The sequence below is a fragment of the Mytilus californianus genome, unplaced genomic scaffold (genome assembly GCF_021869535.1).
Source record: "Mytilus californianus isolate M0D057914Y unplaced genomic scaffold, xbMytCali1.0.p SCAF_13, whole genome shotgun sequence".
In the NCBI taxonomy this organism is placed as follows: Eukaryota; Metazoa; Mollusca; class Bivalvia; order Mytilida; family Mytilidae; genus Mytilus; species Mytilus californianus.
Genome location: NW_026262615.1, coordinates 41,281,016 through 41,304,158, shown reverse-complemented (window position 1 = coordinate 41,304,158; position 23,143 = coordinate 41,281,016). Strand labels below are relative to the sequence as shown.

At 31.5% G+C, this 23,143-nt stretch overlaps 1 protein-coding gene across 2 annotated transcripts in view; it reads left to right on the top strand.

The window, feature by feature from the left end:
• The window catches only part of LOC127723678 (uncharacterized), a 32,200-nt gene that overhangs the window by 6,969 nt on the left and 2,088 nt on the right, over nt 1-23,143 (top strand). The window contains exons 2-11 of one of the 2 annotated variants that reach the window (XM_052230415.1): nt 788-944; nt 3,153-3,245; nt 8,969-9,029; nt 9,995-10,145; nt 11,553-11,690; nt 15,918-16,053; nt 17,117-17,272; nt 18,362-18,573; nt 19,468-19,600; nt 20,616-20,791. In XM_052230415.1, the coding sequence (XP_052086375.1) occupies nt 878-944; nt 3,153-3,245; nt 8,969-9,029; nt 9,995-10,145; nt 11,553-11,690; nt 15,918-16,053; nt 17,117-17,272; nt 18,362-18,573; nt 19,468-19,600; nt 20,616-20,791 (1,323 nt within the window). In that variant the 5' untranslated portion in view covers nt 788-877. Of the gene's footprint in view, nt 1-787; nt 945-3,152; nt 3,246-4,530; nt 4,550-8,968; nt 9,030-9,994; nt 10,146-11,552; nt 11,691-15,917; nt 16,054-17,116; nt 17,273-18,361; nt 18,574-19,467; nt 19,601-20,615; nt 20,792-23,143 lie in introns of those variants that run through there. The other variant, XM_052230416.1, reaches the window with a different exon arrangement.

The window sequence follows — 23,143 nt, the reverse complement described above, 5'->3', positions numbered from 1 at the left end:
AATCTTATCTGTGTGGTATAAAATTAAAGGTGAAATATAACCAGCATGTTGATAGTTACAACAGGTGATTGATTAAAATCATTTACCTGGTGAGAGGTACCTGCAGCTGTTGCTGATTGGATTTAATCAGTTAATTGGTACTCGTAACTTGTTTATTTTGTGTTTTAATTAATATGAAGATAATTTATGACTTCTATCAACAATTTTATGGCTTCACCCACCACCCAAGCATAGACCAGTAATGTAATCGGAAATTTTAATTTGGACACTAACAATGACGATAATATATTATTCTAAAGCATACCATGTACAAACATGACAAAAAATGTATGGAATTTTTTGTTGCATTTTTCAATAGAAATGCAAATAAGAGCTTCCTGAAATTTGTTATCATAATAATTGGTTTTCAGATTCATTTCTCTTCATCAACTGCCTGATTAATTGAATACTTTATTCACCCTAGTTTCCTCTAATGTGACCTACCTAATTAGACTTATCAATGGGTTTGTAGTTACATGAGCAACACAACAGGTGCCACATGTCGGACAGAATCTGCTTCCCCTTCCAGAAACCAACTCCAGTTTTTGGTAGGGTTTGCGTTGCCCAATCTCCAGTTTGTGTTTTGTGTACTGTTGTTTGTCTTTTTGTCATTTTCATTTTCTGCCATAGCAATGTCAGTTTGTTTTCGATATATGAGTTTGAATATTCCATTCGGTATCTTCGGCCTGTCTTTTAAAATGGGATATATATCATTAATTATCTCAGAGTTCTATTTGTGTCTTTTCAGACTTAATAAACTCCTGCTTACTTGTATAATGCTGTGATATAATACGCAGACAGCATGTGAATACATTTCAAGACGATTTGACCAGTAACCATGACAACAGAAACCGATTCTCAGAGGGTTCTTCATACACAACCTATTGATATTCAGGAGAGTGGTCGTAAGTTTTTTTAAATTTAAAATGATCACATGGAGTCATGGACAGATTTTGGAGAAGACTTTCTAGTTTTCATTTAATTTTACTTGCAAGGCTATCATGCCCTCTAGTCCAATCTATTTGTTATGGGATGAATGCGGCAGTGCATATATATTCTGATTTAAAAATAAGAAGTTGTGTTATGATTGCCAATGAGACAACTAGCCACCAAAGTTCAATGAAGTGGTTGTAATTAAGGAATGATTGTTTTATGAACGGCAAACCATATATTTTAACTCTGCTTTGTTTAAAGTTTGAATGTCAAAAACAAAAATCTAAAATAATAGTGATTAAAAAATAGATCTGATTTTAATCTTGACCAGGGATGGGGTAATCGTAATCTGTAATCGTAATCAATTGTAATTGATTACATTTTTTCCAGTAATCGACAGTAATCTGTAATCGAAGACATTTTCGATTACAAGTAATCGTAATTTAATCGATTACAGCAAAAATTATGATGTAATCATCGATTACTTTTCGATTACATTTCGATTACTTTAGTAAAATAGTTTGATGAAATATAACCTATTTTAAATGAAAATATGTAAGCATTCATCACTTTATAGTACAGATAAAATAGAATGTATTAAAAAGTCTTCAGAGTTTATCAAATGCCTTATTTGTTTCTATTGTCTATAGCTGCATTATGATCAACCAGATCTCCTACCAAATTTTACTGTATATAATCAGCTTTGAAACAATTGACTTTACTGTCTTCAATGCTTATCAATAATTTAAAGACCTTTTATTTTGAAATAAGAAAATAGATTAAAATAAGAAATGAGTCTTGTGTTAAGTTCTGTACTACATTGACATTGAAGCTCAGTTTTCAATAAGAGTTGGAATTTTAGCTAGAACAGATAAACAGTTGATTCGTCATAATATTATGATATAAAAAATTAGAAAGTTCACAAAATCCTTTTGACAATGTACCAATGACTATGCATTGAAATTCTTGTTCAGAAATAGGTACATGTATCCCATTTTGACACTAAAAATATATATTGTTTATAATTTTGAATAGAGCATAAAAAATTCTCAACTGACTTCTTGTCTTTACTAATCAGATGATCAAGGACTTCTAATCAATGACATGCCAACTTTGTTTTTGATTTCAATTATGTCTAATTAAGAGGAGATTTACATTATATTGCCCCAGGTTATAAAATATACCCTATTGGCAGTTTTATAACCTGTAATTAGGGAGGCTATCCAAACAACTGGATTAATTCATGCATGTATTAATTATAAATATTATAAATTTACATCTTTAAAATTAGCTGAACTAGTTAATTATTCTACTTTTTGATATTTTTTTCAGAGGAATCTTCTAACATTGTAATGAACTATATTCAAATATACCTGTTAAAAATGAGTAAATACAAAATACCTTACTTAAGTCAGTATGACAGCAAAAATTTGCAAAACATGGAGAAAATAACCTAAAATGTAAAGAATTGACCGAAGCCATGCCATGTCATTGCAAGAAATTTATCACCACTCACCCATGTTGAAAACCAAAATTTCAAGAATTTTTGAATATTTCGGATCCTCAGTAAGAGCTTCCATCTAGTAAACAACTGTTAACTTAACATTTCAAAACAATGCTTTAAATACTGTTTTTATAAAGGTCTAAATTTCCACTATACATACGTTGAACAACATATTTATGTTTAACTTACTTTTTTATTTTTTGGTTATATTGTAGCATGTAATTGACAGTAATCGAAAAAGTAATGTAATTACTTTTGATAAAGTAATCGATTGCAATCGATTACATACAAAAATCAGAGTAATCGATTATTAATCGAATACACAAATATCCTTCAAGTAATCGATTATTAATCGATTACATTTGTCAGTAATCGTGCCCATCCCTGATCTTGACTTGCTTCCTGACAGGATAAGTTAAGATCCTTTATTTACAACAGTTTCTTAATTTACTGTTGTTAAGGTCAGTGCAGTATACGAAAATTATTTTTACCTTCAATGATCAGAAATCACATTTTATCAAAATGATGCAACACCTTAAAAGGGTTACTTTTATTTAGGATTGCCCTCTTTTATAAAATGAAATTGGATTTTTTTAAACTTTGATAACGATTAACAAAAAAAATATTTTCAAGATGGGTATTAAAATAAAAGTTGTACAGATCATGTCTCAATCAGTTTCAGATGACCTGACAGAGTTGGTCCAAGATCTGTCACCTACATCCCAAGCCAGGACTGTACTTTTATTACAAAGTCTTAGAAAGAATGAGGGTGAGTATCAATATATGAATATAGAGTCAAAATAGTATGATTATTTAGTTTTTTATGTCCCCGCCGTAGCGGTGGGGGCATTAAGTTTTACCCTTGTCCGTCTGTACGTACGTACGTCCCAAAATTGGTTTCCGTTCTCTAACTTGAGTTTGCCTTTACTTTAACCATTCTAGAGTTATGCCCCTTTATAAATGGAAAAATTGCAAAATTTTTATTTTCTTCTAAATATCAAGTAATTTTTAAAATTGGAGTTATCTTCCTTTGTCCATGATTATAGTTGAATCAACTACAATCAATGCTTTATACAATGCAATGTTTAATTTTGACTTCCAATGACTTCCACAAGTTGAATTTGGGTAGTGTCACTTTAACCATTATTGAGTTATGCCCCTTTATAAATCAAAAGATTGCAAAATTTTTAGTTTCCATTCTGTAACTTAAGTTTGCCCCAACCAAACATTATGAAACCTATACACAATATTCATTACCACAAAACTAAGATCAAGTAGAAATTTTTTGTTTCTGTTTCTAACTTTAGTTTGCCTCAACCAAATGTTATGAAACTTATACACAATGCTTATTACTACATAATACAGATTAAGTACGAAATTTGGTGGCAACACTTTTACCATTCTAGAGTTATGCGTGTTTACAAATAGAAAAATTGCTGAATTTTTAGTTTCTGTTCTCTACTAAAGTTAGCCTCAACCAAATGTTATGAGACTTACACACAATGCTTATTACCACAAAACTCAGATCAAGTTCAAATTTTGGTAGCGTCACTCTTACCGTTCTTCAGTTATGTCCCTTTATAACTATATGATATGCAAGCGGGGGCATCATCTGTGTCCACATGTGGACACTATCTAAGTTTATTTAAGTATGTGGAGACTTAAAATAATTCAAAATGTTGAAAGAAAACAAATATTTCCATCACACTTTTCTGCAAAACTATTGAAAAGAGTACTTCATATATGGTTGTCAAATTGAAAATGATGGGTTGTATTGGTGAGTGCTGTTAAGACCTGTGGGTCACCTACTCCCTGTTTGCCAATACTTTGAATTTTTCAACAGGTTGAATGACAAATGAATGAAATCAAATGTTTCTTCACACTTTTTTCAAAAACTATTGAACTGAAGGACTTAATATTTTATCATATATGGATCCGAGATATGCTTTGCACGACACTATTTGCATTCTTGTTTTTTTTTTTAATGTTGTATATATATCAATAAATCTATCCAATCAGCATACTGGAATAAAATGTCTTTTTCATAATTTAAGGAAAAGAATGTAACTAAAGGTACTGGTATATATATAATACACTTGTATATATGTTATAATCAGTTAACTCCTACAAACTAACATCATTGTACATACATGGGATTGGATCAAGCAGGCCAAATGTGGCAGACTAATGGTTTATATATTCATCAATTTGATATGGTAAACCAATTTATTCTTGTGACTTTCGCAAGTAGAAAAATAATGCAAATATAAATCGTTACAAATATGTGAAACTTAAATCTTTCCTTATTTAACTATATCAAGTAAATTTTAAAATCGCGAAATTAAAACACCACAAAGTGGGCTAGAAAGGGCTAAATGCGAAATAAAGTATCCACTAAAAAAAGATTGGGGTTACAGCAAAAAGAATTAAAAATCTTACCACAGAAAAATAGATTTTATCTATGTCTGTGCTTTTGTAAAGAATATTTAACAAGGGGTTAGATACAAGCTAAATGTTTAAGTAATTTTAATTTGCTTGTAAAAGTTTTCATCTCATACTTCAAAAAAAAATAATTGCCACTAGTGGTTAAGCAATCAAGAAATAGCAATGGATGCTAAAAAGTTAATCATGTTGATAGATGTAATCAATTTCATTTCAACAATTATAATATAAATGAGATTTTAATGTGGCGATTAATTTTATTTTCTAAAAACTAAATTTCATAGAAAATTAATTAAAGCTTGAATTCATTCATCAATTTTCTGTGTTTTATTTTGATTTTTCTTGCTGGGAACACCTTATTTTTGTGGAAAGGCTCATAAACAGACACATATTCTATTTACAAAAGACAACCATATTACAATATTAGATCTCCATCATTTGTCAATTTAAATGCATTTCATTTAATTTTGTGAACAATTTATCAGGAATAATTATGCTATACATTGACAAAATTTTTAATGACCTCTCGTGTTTTTATCTTAAAACTTAACACTTTGTGAACTACATGCAGATGTGGTTTTTTTTCTAAAAGGGTCAAAAGGAGGTTATATAACCTCCTTGGTCAAACATAATCATGATAATGTTTGTGATTCTTCACAGTGCTGTAACAGAAACATTTTTTTATATTTTCTGTTTTCGCTACAAAATTAAAAAAAACCCAAACTGACGGATATAAAGTGATTACTATGTCTAAATATCATAACATTGATAAGATTTGAATTTCTCAACAAATCTGTATAATGACAGTTGCTAAATAAAAATGACTTATATATATCTCATGTACATGAAGAAAGCTGTCATTTCATGCTTTTTATTATTCATTTTAAGTAATGAATAGATATATATATTTCTCTAATTCTTCGTCAATTTATCCCTTTCTGCACCCATTGTATACAAAAATTTAATCAACGTGTGGTTCGTTTGATCTCAGTTCTTCATCGGTTAAAATCCGATTATGATGTCGAATTTACTTGCTTTCCTCTGAATTTCCTATTGTGACGGCATGAAAAAAGGCTACCATGCCTGATGACGTCACATAGAAAGAACACAGATCATTCGAAAAGACGGAATAAATTTGCCTGCATATTGTTTGAAAATCATTAGAGAAACAGATTCCACCACCAAATCTTGTGTAATACAATATTTATCCACTCTCGACATTTAAATTTTAAAATTTAACTGACTCGAGCGGATAAATATCGTATCACACTCGATACAGTGGTAGAATCTATATGTATACATGTTATCATCACTGACTTCCTAGAATCAATATGAAAATATTCATAAATGATTTTCAGATGATTCAAATGCTTGTATAATTAGTAACACTGTAGCAATTTCATACATGGTTAAACATATTATAAGAATATGACATAATCTTTAGATATCACATGTACAGTAGGTTAACAGTTTCTTTAGAGTAATACTCGACAATCTTTCATAATACATAATCTGTATATTGTTGTGGCTCCAAAATGGTAATATCTGAACTGCGACCTTGGAGGGTTTGCCTGGCGACCTTGCGACCTGACATCTCATTTAAAAGGACCTGTACCTAACAGCATAGGACTATTTTGTCATTTCCGCTTGTCCTTTACAGGCAACCAATATAAAAATAAGGAGATCCACCAGATGTCAAATGACGAAGATAAAAGAAATTAAAGGTCACTGTATGGCCTTCAACAATGAGGAAAAATCATACCATATAGTCCCCAAGTCTATTTTTATGCTTTGTTCTAAACCAACATGCTTGATTTTATGTGCTAGCTTTATGAGACAGCAGTTCCCAAGAAAGTTTGTCACAAAAACTTGACACTCTTTTTTCTGACTTTGAGTTTACTAGTCTTCACCTACTCTTTAATGTCACATTCTTAGCAGAGAAGTTCCAAATACCAATTTTGAAGTTTCAAGTTTATTTAAGTTCTATTTCGTTTGATTGATTGATTGATTGATTGATGTTTAATGCCACTTTCAACACTAATGTGCTATTTCGTGTTGGTCAGTTTTTATTGGTGGAGGAAGCCGTAGAAAACCACTGACCTTCGTTAGGAAAACTGACAATCCTAGTCAATTAAGATTGCACCTGCCAAGTGAGGGATTCAAACTCACAACCCCAGTGTTGACAGGCTAGTGATACAGTAGTTCGACTACTTAGACCACTTGGCCACCAAGACCCCTTTTAAGTTTGACCCATCATTCAATTATTGAACTTGATGTGTAAGAATCCATTAAGGGTGAAACACAGTCTATGACCTAATGTAAATCACTGTAGCCTACATTTCCTGCCCAGTAATTTGAGTAATTTGTTACAATGGACTCAAGTTATCTGACACCAGGTAATCTAAAATCATATATCTTGGTATAAGAATAGTATAAAGAATGCCTCTGGAAGAGTCTAATGACCTCAAACCAAAATACTGTGAGACCTAAAATTATACAACTAAGTGTATACAAAAGCATCTGGAAAACTGCATATGAGCCTGCAACCAACAGAAATAACTCTTTCTGAAAGTAGGTCACTCTGACTTACATTGATTGTTTCATAAGTTTCATGTCATATCAATGAATTGCATTTATTTTTAGCTGATAAGGCATTAGTATCTGAATTTCAAAAATACCTACGCTTCAAATTTTATTAAATAAGGATTTTTCTTATTAAATTTATACTATCGGTGACTTTACAAGCCCCATTATTGATATAAAGAACAATGAAAACAGTATATTTATTTTGAAGTACACAATCATTTTTAAAAAATCATACCAACATCATGTGATATAAGTAAGTGTAATTATATTTCTCTAATTCTTCGTCAATTTATCACTTTCTGCACCCATTGTATAACAAAAATTTAATCAACGTGTGGTTCGTTTGATCTCAGTTCTTCATTGGTTAAAATCCGATTATGACGTAGAATTTTCTTGCTTTCCTCTGAATTTCCTATTGTGACGGCATGAAAAAAGGCGACCATGTCTGATGACGTCACATAGAAAGAACACATCTTTTTGCATATCATTCAAAAAGAAAGAAGAAGTTTGCCTGCATATTGTTTGAAAATCATTAGAGAAACAGATTCCACCACCAAATCTCGTGTAATACGATATTTATCCACTCTCGACAGTTAAATTTTAAATATTTAAAACGCTCGGCAAGCCTCGCGTTTTAAATTTGAAAATTTAACTGTCTCGCGTGGATAAATATCGTATCACACTCGATGCAGTGGTAGAATCTATATATATATAATTTTCTTTGGTGGTGAACATGTACATTGCAGCTTAGAAATGAGTGGCGTGATTTGTATTGATTTGTATTAACTTGCTTTTGAACAAAGGAGCTATAAATGCAATGGTTATGGATTGACTTTAAAAGCCATTATGTCTTAATTTAGACAGAAATTCAAAAACAAATTTCAGAATGTAAATAGTAAAACCTTTTTACCTTCAGACTATGTGAGATGGAGATTAGATTGAAATTGTCATTTTTGTTTTTATTCCATCTACAAATAAGTGTTTGCTTTGTTTTGTTAGTATTACCATAATTTGTTTTGAAGATCTTTTTGAAGCCATTAACGGTACTTTGAACAATAAACTTGATCATTTACATATATAAATGGAGCTATTTCAGATACTGTTCAGCCTAATTTACTCCTGTATTTTACAACTAACAATTGAGAATCTAAACTTTCATCTCATGGTTACAAATTTCTGCTGAATGAGGATAAATTAAATTTTTGTAGATACTCGAGATCTTCGTATTGACCAATTTTGAAAATTTATATCTTGTTGAATACTTGAATTTATAGTTCACCTAAATTCATGTAAATATGCATATATATTCAGCTACGATCCATTCCATTATACATTATTTATAGATTTTTAAAGCATATCTGCGGTATTTTAAATGAAACATAGTTCAGAATTATGATAATGTTGAAATTTATGAAAGAAATATGAAAAATAAAAGTTTAACACTTTTTTATTAAATGCTTTTAGCTGTAATTGGTGTGGATGATCAGAAGAGACCAGTCATACAGTACAAAGACGAAAGATCAAGGTAGAAGTAGGATAATTAGCTTCCAAAAACATATAGAATAGGGAAATGTGGTATGATTAGATTGCCCATGAGACAACTACTGTAAATTTAGAAATTATTACGTGCATTTATTATTGTGAATTTTATAGAAAAGACTAAAATGCGAGATTAATTATTGCGATTTCAGGAAAATCTGCATACAGTTACATCTATTTTACAGTATCCACAGGAGACCAAATAAAAGAAATGACATATATGTTAGATATTGGTCACTGTAGGTCTTCAGTAATGAGCAAAACCAATGCCTCATAGCAAGCTTTACAAGGCCCTGACAAGCCAAAATGTAAAATAATTCATAAAAGAAACCGATGGCCTGATCGATTTATGCACAAAACAACAAAAGAAAAACTTATGGGATATACAGCAACAAATGACACCTATTAAATTACAGGGGAATTTGCAGGCATCCAACACTCTAACCCTCTAACCTTGGACAGTGGTGTAATAGCACAACATTGGAACAAACTGTAAAAATCAGTTGAAAAGGGCTTGACTCATTAGATGGGTACAAAGCATAAAATTGAGGAACAAAATCATGAAAGACACAAAGTACCGATCTGAGTGTAGCAATTTCGCAGCTATTGGTTGATTGATTGATTGATTGTTGGTTTTTAAACACCACCTTCAGCACTATTAGCTATATTGTGGCAGTCAGTTTTTTATTGGTGGAGGAAGCCAGAGTGCCCAGAGAGAATCATTGACCTTCAACAGAAATACAGACAATCCTAGTAAATTAAGAATGCAGTTATTGAAAGCTAGTTATAGTTTGATTGTTCAGGTAGTTCATTTTCTTTGCCATGGCATTGTCAGTTCATTTTCTACTCATGAGTTTGACTTTTAAATTGAGTCTGACTATCCCTTTGGTATCTTTCCCCTCTCTTTTAGTATTATTTTTCTTAATTTTTCTTTATTATTTCTTTTCATAGAAAACTATGGTGGGATGCATCCAATGCCAATATATTAACCAAGCCTCGGTCAGATGATGATGTTCAGGTCAAGATGGACGCCTGTCTGGAAATGATTGATTATCTCAAGAAACATAAAGCTCCATCTGGTGTTGTATTAGACCCAACTCATGTAAGATATATGATTTTACCTCCCAGTTACTTCACCAAAACATTACTTTGGTTGTGGTAGTTTTTTTTATCCAATCTGTATGTGGGAGATTAAATGTCTTTGAAGATTTGAATATTAAGAGTGGATTAAATTGATCCTATAAAGAGTAGTTGTATAGTAGAGTTTTGAAGAATTGTGAATTTCAACAATTTTCTTTAGACTTTAATTATTGGTGTAATTCTGTAAAGCATAATTCTGTCCGGATAAAATAACATCAGGCAGAAAAAATTTTGCATATTGTAAGATTCTTTCCAGGAGAAATTATTACACTTTGAGATATTTTCCATTGACATGATATTTTTACCAGAAAGTTAGTCATGTTTAACGATTTAAATATTGAAAAGTTAATAAAAAACTAAATCTATTTTGATCTGAGTTTCACTGATGAGTCTTATGTAGACGAAACGCGCGTCTGGCGTATTAAATTATAATCCTGGTACCTTTGATAACCATTGCCAATACTATGGACTAATAATGGAGTATTTAAATAAAAGCTAATGTAGTGATTAAAAAACCCAAACAATTGTTTTGCTATCAGAAATAATATCACAGATGTTAATTGTAAAATAATATCCGGAAATAATTTTACAGTAAAATGTCGTACGTTTGAAACAAAAATTTAAGATGGAAAGAATTTCACTCCTCCGGAAGAAATCTACCAGTGAAATACCATGTCTGGAAACTATTTATTGTGACAAATCTTCTGCCGGAAAAAAATAAACTGTAACAATACCACCAATTAAAAGTATGTAACATCACATGCAGTTTCATGTTAAAAAGGGTCAGGAAAAAATCCACATGAATTTGACTGTTGTATGGAAAAAAACCCTCCATTTCATTGCAGAAAAATCCCTTAGAGAACATGTAGTAAATACTTAGTCAGCCGTAAACTTTGAGCTAAGGAAGTACTTCTTTAGCTTAGTCGGTTAGAGCGCTGCCTTGTAACACAGAGGTCTCAGTTTCGAGTCGGAGAGGAGACAAACTGATTTTGTAATTTCAATCAAGCTCTCTGGTTACAATCAGGAAAAAAAAGGTGAAAATTTGCTGTTTTTAATTCCCATGGTAGATTTTTTCTTATATGTAATGAAAATGTTCACTTTCGTACTGAACGGGATAAATCATGATTCATGCTAATTTTTTCTTTATTTGAAATTTGGTTAGCATAGCTAAATTCATCAGTACAATTCTAGTAAGGATCTCTTATCAGACTTCTTTGTACCAATTGTTTCAATTTGGTTAATCAAATAAGAAAATCAACCATCTACACATCAAAAATGGCTGCCAAAGGCAATAAATTAAACTCAAATTATGTCAAATCACAACTAATATATCGAAAAACTGATTGAGACAATTTGTTTTCCTTTTCAGGTTAGTTCAAAAGCAGGTTATTACAGGGAAGGAAGAGAGTTTACAAGAACAAAAGATGTGTTAGGGAAAGGCAACTCTGCTGGAGATATCATTGTTATTAAAGACAAGACAACTCAAACAGAAAGCGCTCATAAAACTGTAAGATACCTAGATTCTGTCTGACTAAAAATACAAGTTTACTACATATATTTAACATTTTTTTTTATTTTTGTGTGTTCTTTGCGATTTGTGGGATACTAATATATATACACCTGTCAAAATTTTGACTGGATGTATTATGGTATACAAATGTCGTCTGCCGTCTGTCTGTCCAGTGTAAACATGTCACACCCTAACTTGAGAACGACTTTTCCAAATTTCATGAAACTTAACATAGTTGTTTCTTATGATGGTCAAACGATCTGTATACTTTTTGGTGAAAATAAGATAAAAACTTTTTGAGTTACGTGACTTAGTAACTAAAACAGGTGTGTGTTTTTTTATACGACCGCAAAAAAATTTTTGTGGTCGTATATTGGTATGACGTTGGCGTCGTCGTCGTCCGGCGGCGGCGTCGTCGTCGTCGTCCGGCGTCGTCCGAAGACACATTGGTTTTCGCACTCTAACTTTAGTTTAAGTGAATGGATCTTTATGAAATTTTACCACAAGGTTCAATACCACAAAAGGAAGGTTGGGATTGATTTTGGGGGTTATGGTAATAACAGTAAAGGAATTAGGGGCCAAAAATAAGCATTTTTGTAACTTCCAGACATAACTTGTGTGTTAGTGTATGGATCTCTCTGACATTGTACCACAAGGTTCCATATCACTAAAGGAATGCTGGGATTGATTTTGGGGGTAATTGCCTCCAAATTTTAGGAATTAGGGGCCAAAAAAGGGGCAAAAAACAAGCATTTTTCTAGTTTCATGACAATAACTTGTGTGTAAGTGTATGGATCTTTCTGAAATTGTACTACAAGGTTCCATATCACAAAGGGAAAGCTGGGTTTGAGTTTGGGGGTAATTGCCCTAAACGTTTAGGAATTTGGGGCCAAAAAGGGGCCAAAAAACACATTTTTTTCTAGTTTCCAGACAATAACTTGTGTTCAAGTGTATGGATCTCTCTGAAATTGTACTGCAAGGTACCATACCTCAAAAGGAAGGCTGGGATTGAGTTTGGGGGTGATGAATCATAATGGGGGTTCAAAAAATTTTGGGGGGGATTTATTTTTTTTTCCTTATTTTTCTTTTTTTCCTTTTTTGTTTCTTTTAAAATTTTCCATTTTAAGTTGGTTATTTCTGATTTATATTTAAACTCAAATAATAATGATATGGTAGGAGATACACACCAAACAGGATGTGTAAGTTATTATATAATAAGTATTGTGCAATAGCAAGAAATTTTCAATTGCACAGTATTGCACAATAGCAAGAAATCTTCAATTGCACAGTATTGTGCAATAGCAAGAAATCTTCAATTGCACAGTATTGCGCAATAGCAAGAAATATCCAATAGCACAATATTGCGCAATAGCAAGAAATTGTCAATTGTACAGTATTGCGCAATAGCAAGAAATATTTAATAGCACAGGATTGTGCAAAAGAAGATACTTCCTATAAATTGCTTATTTCTTGACCAATTTCAATGGGGTTTTATTCTTGATTTCATGGGGTTCTTTAATATGCTGAATCTAACCGTGTATTTAGTTTTTGGATTTTGGGCCCCGTTTTTAAATTGGTCCACATTGAGGTCCAAAGGGTCCAAAATTAAACTTTGTTTGATTTCATCAAAAATTGAATTATTGGGGTTCTTTGATATGCCGAATCTAACTGTGTATTTAGATTCTTAAATTTTGGTTCCGTTTTCAAATTGGTCTACATTAAGGTCCAAAGGGTCCAAAATTAAACTTAGTTTGATTTTAACAAAAATTGAATTCTTAGGGTTCTTTGATATGCTGAATCTAAACATGTTTTTAGATTTTTGATTATGGGCCCAGTTTTCAAGTTGGTCCAAATCGGGGTCCAAAATTAAACTTTGTTTGATTTCAACAAAAATTGAATATATGGGGTTCTTTGATATGCTGAATCTAACCATGTATTTAGATTTTTGATTTTTGGGCCCCGTTATCAACTTTGTCCACATTGAGGTCAAAAGGGTCCAAAATTAAACTTTGTTTGATTTCATCAAAAATTGAATTATTGGGGTTCTTTGATATGCCGAATCTAACCATGTATTTAGATTCTTAATTTTTGGTTCCATTTTCAAATTGGTCTACATTAAGGTCCAAAGGGTCCAAAATTAAACTTAGTTTGATTTTAACAAAAATTGAATATATGGGGTTCTTTGATATGCTGAATCTAAACATGTATTTAGATTTTTGATTATGGGACCAGTTTTCAAGTTGGTCCAAATCGTGGTCCAAAATTAAACTTTTTTTTTTTGTTTGATTTCAACAAAAATTGAATATATGGGGTTCTTTGATATGCTGAATCTAACCATGTATTTAGATTTTTGATTTTTGGGCCCCGTTATTAACTTTGTCCACATTGAGGTCAAAAGGGTCCAAAATTAAACTTTGTTTGATTTCATCAAAAATTGAATTCTTGGGGTTCTTTGATATGCTGAATCTAACCATGTATTTAGATTTTGGATATTGGACCATAATAGGTGAATGTCCAATTTAAAATTTTTAAGTTCTTAGACCACATTCAATCTGTGTTAGAAACCTATGCTGTGTCAAATATTTAATCACAATCCAAATCCAAAGCTGTATCAAGCTTGAATGTTGTGTCCATACTTCCCCCAACTGTTCAGGGTTCGACCTCTGCGGTCGTATCAAGCTGCGCCCTGCGGAGCATTTTATTTCACATGTTGCGCTGTATCTCAAAAACAATTTATGATTATTGCTTAAAACTTTACACACTCCTTAGTTATATTAATCTTAAGATCTGTATACTTTTTGGTTTTGATTCAAAATTTTATTTTAGAGATATTGAGTTTTTTGTAAAAAAAAAAGGGGGTTTTTTGCATGTCGCGCCGTATGTCAGAAAATATTTATGATTATTGCATAAAAATTCACACACAGGATGACGGGCGTATCATGCCCTCATGGCGCAGCTGTTTATTGGTATCTTTTAAATATAGGTGAACCACAATGAAAATCTTCAATGAAATACAACTCTTTATAGACTTTCATGCAGCACTTGTCAAACCACATAATCAAGCGTCCACAAATTTACAATTGAACTTTTCCACAATCCCTAAAAATGTATATCCATGAGAATATTATAAAAATGAATCAATACCTGAGAGCTGTTCAAGAAATAATCATATAGGGAATAGGAACTATTTTTTTTCCTACTTATATTAATCTCTTCATTATATCATCTTAAATATTGGGTATGAGAATGCCTCTACAAATTATTTTATATTTTAGTACAACGTACAATTGTTACTTTTATCCTGCAATTTTAAATTATATGCTTAAACATATAGCTTTTTACTTCCCAAATGTTGAATTTTGAAATAGATATGATTTGAATTAAATTTATATCACCATGTCAGACAGTATGATGTTGTCAACAAATCTGAGTCATTCTTTTTTGATGTCACAAACCAGGGTCCTCGATCATTAAACTTTTACTTCGTACTTGAGTACAAAATTTGTGCTCGAAACACCAAATCCAGTGTTTTGATTGGTTGATTCCTGAGTCTGAGTAGGAATATTATGCTCGAAAGTTTTATGACTGCAAGGCCTGGTATATAATTTTTGATGATCTGAGAAGAATGATATAGATTTCAGGAAATACAACTGGCAAACAAATAATACCTCCAGAAATGTCATATCATAATTAGACTATCATGTGATGAGTAAACCGTTTGAATTACTTATTGAAGAAGCTATATCCTATTCCAAAAATACCCTTTCTCAATGATTTCCAGGTTTTTGTATGCAATATAGAATAAGGTGGTGTGGTATGATCGCTAATAAGACAACTTTACATTAGAGTCCAAACAATGTTTGTTGTTATGACAAATATCCCTGTAAAGTAGTTAGGGCTGTTCCATAAAAACATAGATTAGATCCAAAGAAGGCACTTAAAAAATTTTCATTTTGGGTTTTGGGTTTTTGTCAAATATTTTTTCTATACAATAGAATGGTAAGCTAAATTGTAAAATTTCATCTATAGATGGTTACCCTGTTTTCGAAGTGCCTTCCCTGGGTGCCATTTATGTTTTTATTTAGTTTATACAATTATTTGAATTACATTTATTTTTAATTTTTACATGAGCATGATGAAATATAGCTGTTTGCATATTGTTGGTTTCACATAGACAAAGGTTAAATCATGAGTGAATGAACTATTTGTGTTGTACATTTGTAGATGATGATCTCCTATTTTAGAGAGGAAGAAATCAGGGCATGGGTGGATTTAAGTGAAACAGGAATTCCCCCTGCTCTTTACTGCTTCAAACTTGAGGGCAATAGAATTCATATCTTCATGGAGAAAATAGATAACGGTGGGTACAAGGCACAAAAAAATACATAGTGGATCCATTTATTTTCGTGGATACCAATTTTCTTGAAATGTAGACAAATGTTATGTTGTGGATATTTTGTTTCATTGCTTTGCCAAAGTCTGCATATATGCCTAAAGAAAATTTGTACTTCATTGAACATGTAAATTTTGGCTCTTTTTTAAAGCTTTTTAAAAGACTATTATAAATTGATAGTATATAAATAACAGAATTAAAAAATCAGAAAAAAATGACAGGTTCGTGTCCTTGTTTTTGAGATATAAGCCATTGAAAATTTGGCGTGAAATGATTCTTTCTAGATTTTAATACATTTATGATTGGCACATTCTTTCTTTCAAAAACTATGAAAAAGTAACAGGGATTTTATAATATTTTCAAATATGGTTTTTTGAACTGTATGTAACAAAATTATGAAAAGAAAAGTAGGGGTTAGCGGGCAAAATTTTTAATGGCACTACATGATGGATAAAACCAGAGGATTTCAAATATTCGAAAAAAAAAACTCAAAACAAGAGGAGCAAACATCCTAAGCGGGCAAAATTTTTAATGGCACTACATGGATAAAACCAGAGGATTTCAAATATTCGAAAAAAACTCAAAACAAGAGGAGCAAACATCCTTAATACTCTTATTGGTGTTTCCAAATTAAGATCTTGGCATGCACAGCTTGATTGCTCCCAATATACATGTATTGGTCTTTCCTAAGCCAGAATCTTATCAGTGTTTGTTTAAAGAGATTTATATTGCTAATTAAGGGTATATAAGAATTGTGGGATATGAACCAATGATTGATTGATTGGTGGTGTTAAACACCACTTGTACCACTATTTGCTAAATTGTTGGGGCCATTTTTTTAATGGTAGAGGAAGCTGGAGTGCCCTGAGAGATTTAAATATTATTTCTATTTTTATTTTTATTAACTGTGATTTATGTATCTTATTATATTTATTTTGATAAATTAAAAAAATTAAGAAAATGAATACTTGTATTAGGTTCATACACAAATTAGATAATGGTGATATATGTATTTTTTTCTTATTTTAAGGCATTACTTTACGAGACATAATAGACACACACATGGGTAGCATCAGAGCTGAAGATCCTAACTTAGCCAGACCTTTCTCATTATATGTCTTCCATGGTTTATTATCAGCTGTACATACTATGCATCAGAAAGGATGGACACACAGAGATCTCCATCGTAAGTTGAATGTAAAGAGATTTAAAACAAGCTAGATATACTCTCCATTTGAAATAGAGGCTGAAGATACCAAACAGACATTCAAAATTCATAAGTGGAAGAAAAGCTGATCAAGCCATCAATAATGACAGAAAAAGAAAAACAATGAAAAGATTAACAGGACTATTTATTTGGGTATCAAATAATCTTTTTTTGTTGTATTTCGATGCTTTTTGTGTAAGCATTTTATTACATGTGCAAAAGCTCAAATGAAATAATCTTAGATCATTTCATACATGAGGGTTTGGATGGGGGAAATACAGAATAGAGAAATATGACCAAAAGAAATAAAGAATAGAGAAAAATGAGCAAAAAAATGTAAAGAATAGAGAATAATGGGGTGCAAAAGTATAAAGAATAATGGGGTGCAAAAAAAAAAAATCATGTAATACCGGGGTACTGTACTGATTACAGAAATGAAGGATGTACAGAATAAAGAAATCATCTAATTACAGAAATTTAAATTGTAAAATTATTTTCTTGAGAATTTTACAGAATGAGTGTTATTTTTAGGTACAGAAAAATGTCCCAAAAATTTAGTGAATACAGAAATTAGGGATTCCCCATTCATACCCTTATACATTTTAGATAAGATCTCAGGAGAACACCAGTTACAAAGACAGGATTAAAATTCACAACAAGTTTCAAGATTATTTATTGTTGGAAATCTTATTTTTGTACTGTACAACTTATGTGGCTTGAGCATATATAGATTTTTGTTGACTTTTGATCTGCATGGATATTGAAAGCATGGCATTTAATTTTATACAGAAGTATTACAGTGGATTCATTTATTCTTGGGTACCAATGTTCATGGATTGAGTAAAATTTGCATTTTCATGAATATTTGATTTCATGATTTTGCCAAATTCTGATTTGTATAAGCATATAGAAAATTTTAAATTGTGGTTCACCTTAACCCACGAAATCCACGAAATTTGTATCCCACGAATAATAATGAATCCACAGTATCGTATTTTGAAAAGAAATGACTATGAACTGGATTCTGTATTTTACATAAACGATGAAGCAGTTTACTCTATTTTACAGCTGGCAATGTAATGCTTCAAGAATCTGAAGGTGTTATACAGACCAGAATAATAGATTTTGGTCTAGCCAAGCGCATGGATAGTGAAGATGGTCTGAGAGGGTTCAGATCAGACATTGCTGAAGTAGTTAGAAAATTTACAGCCCTGTATATAGATGAAGAGTTTGACAGTGAAACTGACTTTAGAACGAACTGGAAACATAAATTACAACAGGTATGAAAGTAAACAATAATTATTATAAATTGTGGGAATAAGGCCTTAAAAAGTATACCGGTATGTGTTTCTGCTTACCAAGACTACCTTAATTCTCAGTGCCTAATTTATAGAAGCACTTGTATATATTAAAGTGGGACACTGTTTCCCCTTGTTGAAAACTTTTTAATAAATATAATTATGTGCCTACCTACTGAACCTAATTTTTTTCAGCATATAAGTGGAAGCATAGGTATTATTTTTAGGGCCTTAAGGAAAAATAAAAGGATTGAGAAAATAGAAAATGCAAGAGCAACTGGTAGTTACTATTTGCCTCATACAATTACTGTAAAAGAGGGGCGGCAGATATAAAAAGGGATATTTAAACTCATAAGTCTAAGACAAACTGTCTACCCTATGGCCAAAGACAAAAAAACAACCAAAAGACAAACAACAGTCTATCAAACACAACATTAAAAAACTAAATCCTGAGCAACTCCAACAACCTCCCCCAAACAAAAAAAACAGGGGTGATCTCAGGTGCTTCAGAAGGATAAGATTATAATGAGTCAACTTTAAACACACATAATTGTCAATTGTACAAATGTTAAAACGGGAGTTTTTATGATAAAACAGTCTTTATATTAATTGATTGAGACCAGTGTTATTTTCTTCTTTTTTTTCAACGTAAAGTGGCAAATATGTCATCAGTTTGAGCAGAACTCTTAGGACTTCATCAGTTCCTGAACTAACACAGTCGGGGGCTAAAAACTGACTAGACAAATACTATCATAATATGTCCAACAAAAATATTAAACCAGAACAAACAGAACCAGTGGGAACATCAAGATATTTGTTACATAACTTGACAAAAATAAAATAAGTCTTTGGCAATTCCTATATTTTTATTTTCAGATGGCTGATTTGTATGCAATGAGTAAAGAGGATAAGGTGGAGCTATTCAGTTTGATTGACAGTGCCTTACAAGTTGTCTCTCTGTCCGATGTTCCTAAATTACAAAAAGAATTAGCCACTAAAATGAATTTTGGTAATTTTAATAAATGGTTAAAAGGGATTGGGGTCAAAGGTGTTTAGTACAACGCAATGAACTATAAGCTTACATAGTGTGTACTTATGAATTATAAACACAGTTAGATTTCTCGTTTGAATTGTTTTACGTTTGTCATGTCGAGACCTCTTTTATAGCTTGCTATGCGGTATGGGTTTTTCTCATTGTTGAAAGCTGTACTGTGACCTATAGTTGCTAACTTCTATCATTTGGTCTCTGGTGGAAAGTTATCTCATTTGCAATCATACCACATCACCGTTGAAAAGTATCATTACTATGCTTTAAATTGTAAAAAAAAAAATCGCATAGCTAGACTTAACAGTTATTTTACCATTTTGGAGAATCAAGTGTCACCATTCCTCAGACCCTGGATCCGCCCCTGGAGTAACTATTAAGATTTCCTTCATTCCTTAAATGATGAAACTACAATAATCTTTGTCAACTGTTAAAGTTAAAAGTTATCGCTTGATGAAATGGCTTGATTTAGATTATTTAGTTCTTTCTTAGCAATTTTTGTTGAGCCTGCTACATTTATGTCGCGAAAGCGAGACATAGCTATCCCGTCAGCAGTGGTGGCTCAATCAACATTTATGTTCAGTCTGTAGTTAAAGTTTTTTTTGACATCAATAACTTTATCAAACCTTCATGGAATTTAAGGAAATTTGGACAGAAGCTTGTTAATGCCCAAAAATACAGTATCCAGAGCAGAATTTTGAAAATATTCATTTTCATTCTTCCGTATTTTACTGGTAAATGGACTTATTTTTTTTTTACTGTTAACATTCAGAATCAGTCTGAGGTTAAAGTTTTTCAGTCATCAATAACTTTGTCAAATCTTCATGAAATTTGGACAGTACATGAGGGGAATGACATGCTTTTTGGAGGTGGGATATATGGGGTAAAAACAAGTAGGATCTGAGAAAAAGATACTTGATGATACCTAGCTTAAATAAAGCCATTGAAAAATGTTTAATATTTATCTGATTTTTTGCAGACCCTCAAGGCCTTTCAAAACAAGTTGCCAAAATTTTATTTGCCAAACCAGAATTCCCGTCCAATCATCCAGATTCTCAAGACCTAGAAACTGAGCTTCAGAAAATAAAATTAGTGATGGGTACCAGTAAAAAGACGGGACAAAGTACAATGGACCAAGCTGATAGTGGAGATTTTGTAAGTATTAGATATGGATTATTGTCTGTATTAATTTGTGTGATTACTCATCAACAGATAAGATATGTGATTGAAAATGAAATTTATAGAAATACTGCGTAGAAAGAAGGTTGTTAGAATTCCAAATTTTTGGGTTCTAGAAAATTGATATTTACAATGTATATGGTCATATTTTTCAGAAATAATTTGAATATTGCAAAAATAGAAGTTCACAGCCTATGCACCATAAGACAAACACAATTAACCATATCACCATTTTGGAATCTGTGACAGTTGACCCGAGTTTTTACGACACATGAACTATTGACGTCATATCACAATCACTTTTGCATTGTGGCATCTGACATTTTCTCTTGTGGCATCAACATTTTATGTGAATGTCTGTTATGTCCAGTAATGGTGGATAAATAGAGATAAGGGGGGGGGGGGGGGGAACTCATCAAAGACACTTGGCTTCTAACTTTGTACGCCAGAGGTGCATTTCCTCTACAAAAAAAAAACTCATCAGTTACGCCCTAATTTTAAAAGGTAAAAGGTCTAATAAATATAGAAGTTGAAGGGTATTGAGGACCAAAAAATATAGAAATTTATGTCCAAATGCTAATTTTTAAAGTGCTGTTGATATTAAAATTGTTTAATAAAAGGAAATGTATATATACATGTATGTTGAAGAGACAGCCACCATGCATTATATGTGAATACACAACAGAAAGACATGATAGTTGTAATGATGATGAATCTTAATGATTATTGAAATCAATATTGTTCAGTTGCAACATTTGTATTAATAGGGGCGGATCCAGCCATTTTTAAAAGAGGGGGTTCCAACCATATGTCCCCATTCAAAAGCTTGATCGTCAAAAAAAAGGGGGGTTCCAACTCCCGGGACCCCACCCCCCTCCTGGATCCAACACTGATTTATTATGACATTGATTACTGTTATAAGTTTTAGAATTGATTTTTTGCAGGACATTAAGTATATGGCCATTTAGTTAGTCCAATATCAGTTTAAATTAGCAAGTCAGTCGTGTTAACCTTTTTCTCTAATTCTTAACTGGAAATTTAACGCTTTCTGAACCCATTGTTTAACAAATTTAATCAACTTGTAGTTGCTGATGATCTCAGAAGATGATTGGTTTAGTTAAAAGGTCATAACCTTTATCTTTTACTACATGGAAAAAGTTTCACCATCAGTAATTTTTGTTCAAGTTGTTTAATATAAAATATGAATATATATTTCATCAGATTCAATGTTCTTGATAAAAAGTGGTATTTATTAATGTTTGCTTCCATTTGATCCAGAGATGTATATATGAAGTGCTTGCGCACCAAATTTGTAAGTGTATGACGTAGAAATCAGGAATGACATAAGGCACTCTAAGGGGATTTTAATTTATCAAATATGAAAATTTATTTGATAGTCATTAGAGAATCCAATTCTTACATAGTTACTCATTGATTATCAGATTGATCCAATCTCGATCAGTCAGGGGCATTACTTAAACAAGATACTTTTTTTAGATACTTATATAGGTAATATTTGTTTTAAAAAAATATAAAATTACTCAATAGAGTTATATTAAATTTCAATAGAAGCATGGACTAAATGTAGTTTTCATGAATTTTAACATCATTTTATATCATAAAATTAAGAATTTATTAGATCTGAGTGGAGTATAGACATAGTGGGTTACTTTGAAAATAATGACAAAAATGTTACTTGAATAAGTTATTTTATACATCTTTGAAAGAATTAGTAATAACACTTATTTAAGGATCATATGTAATAGTTTTGGGTTGCAAATTATAAATAACTTCAAGTCTTAACTAATTCAAAAGTTTCTATCTATTTATATCTGTCTACCTTCAAGATTTTCATGGAAAACGATATTTTTATAGTCCCAAGAGACCAATCTTTGACCCATAAGCGTTGATATGAAACCTAAGTGCGTCAGAAAGGCAATTACCGGTAGTGTTTCAGAAGGATTAGGTTTTATATTTCATGGGAAAAATAACCAGATGACTGTAAAAATTTGTTAAAACTAAAATAAAATCTGTATAATTGGACTCTTATAAAAATGATATTTAGAAAAGTTACTTATATAAGTAATTTTTAAAATAGCCTCGTTTTCAACATTACTTGTATAGGTAATTTTAAATGTTACTTGTTTAAATAATGCCCCTGACTGTCGATAGTTATATATTTAATTATCTCCATTTCATAAATCTGATAATCCACTGGTACCAATGTAAGAAACTATATTCAAATTAGTACAAGGTATGTTATAAATGAAGTTCCACCATGCTTAAAGCAGACCTGCAACCTTGGGGGTTTTGCAAGTAACCTTTCAA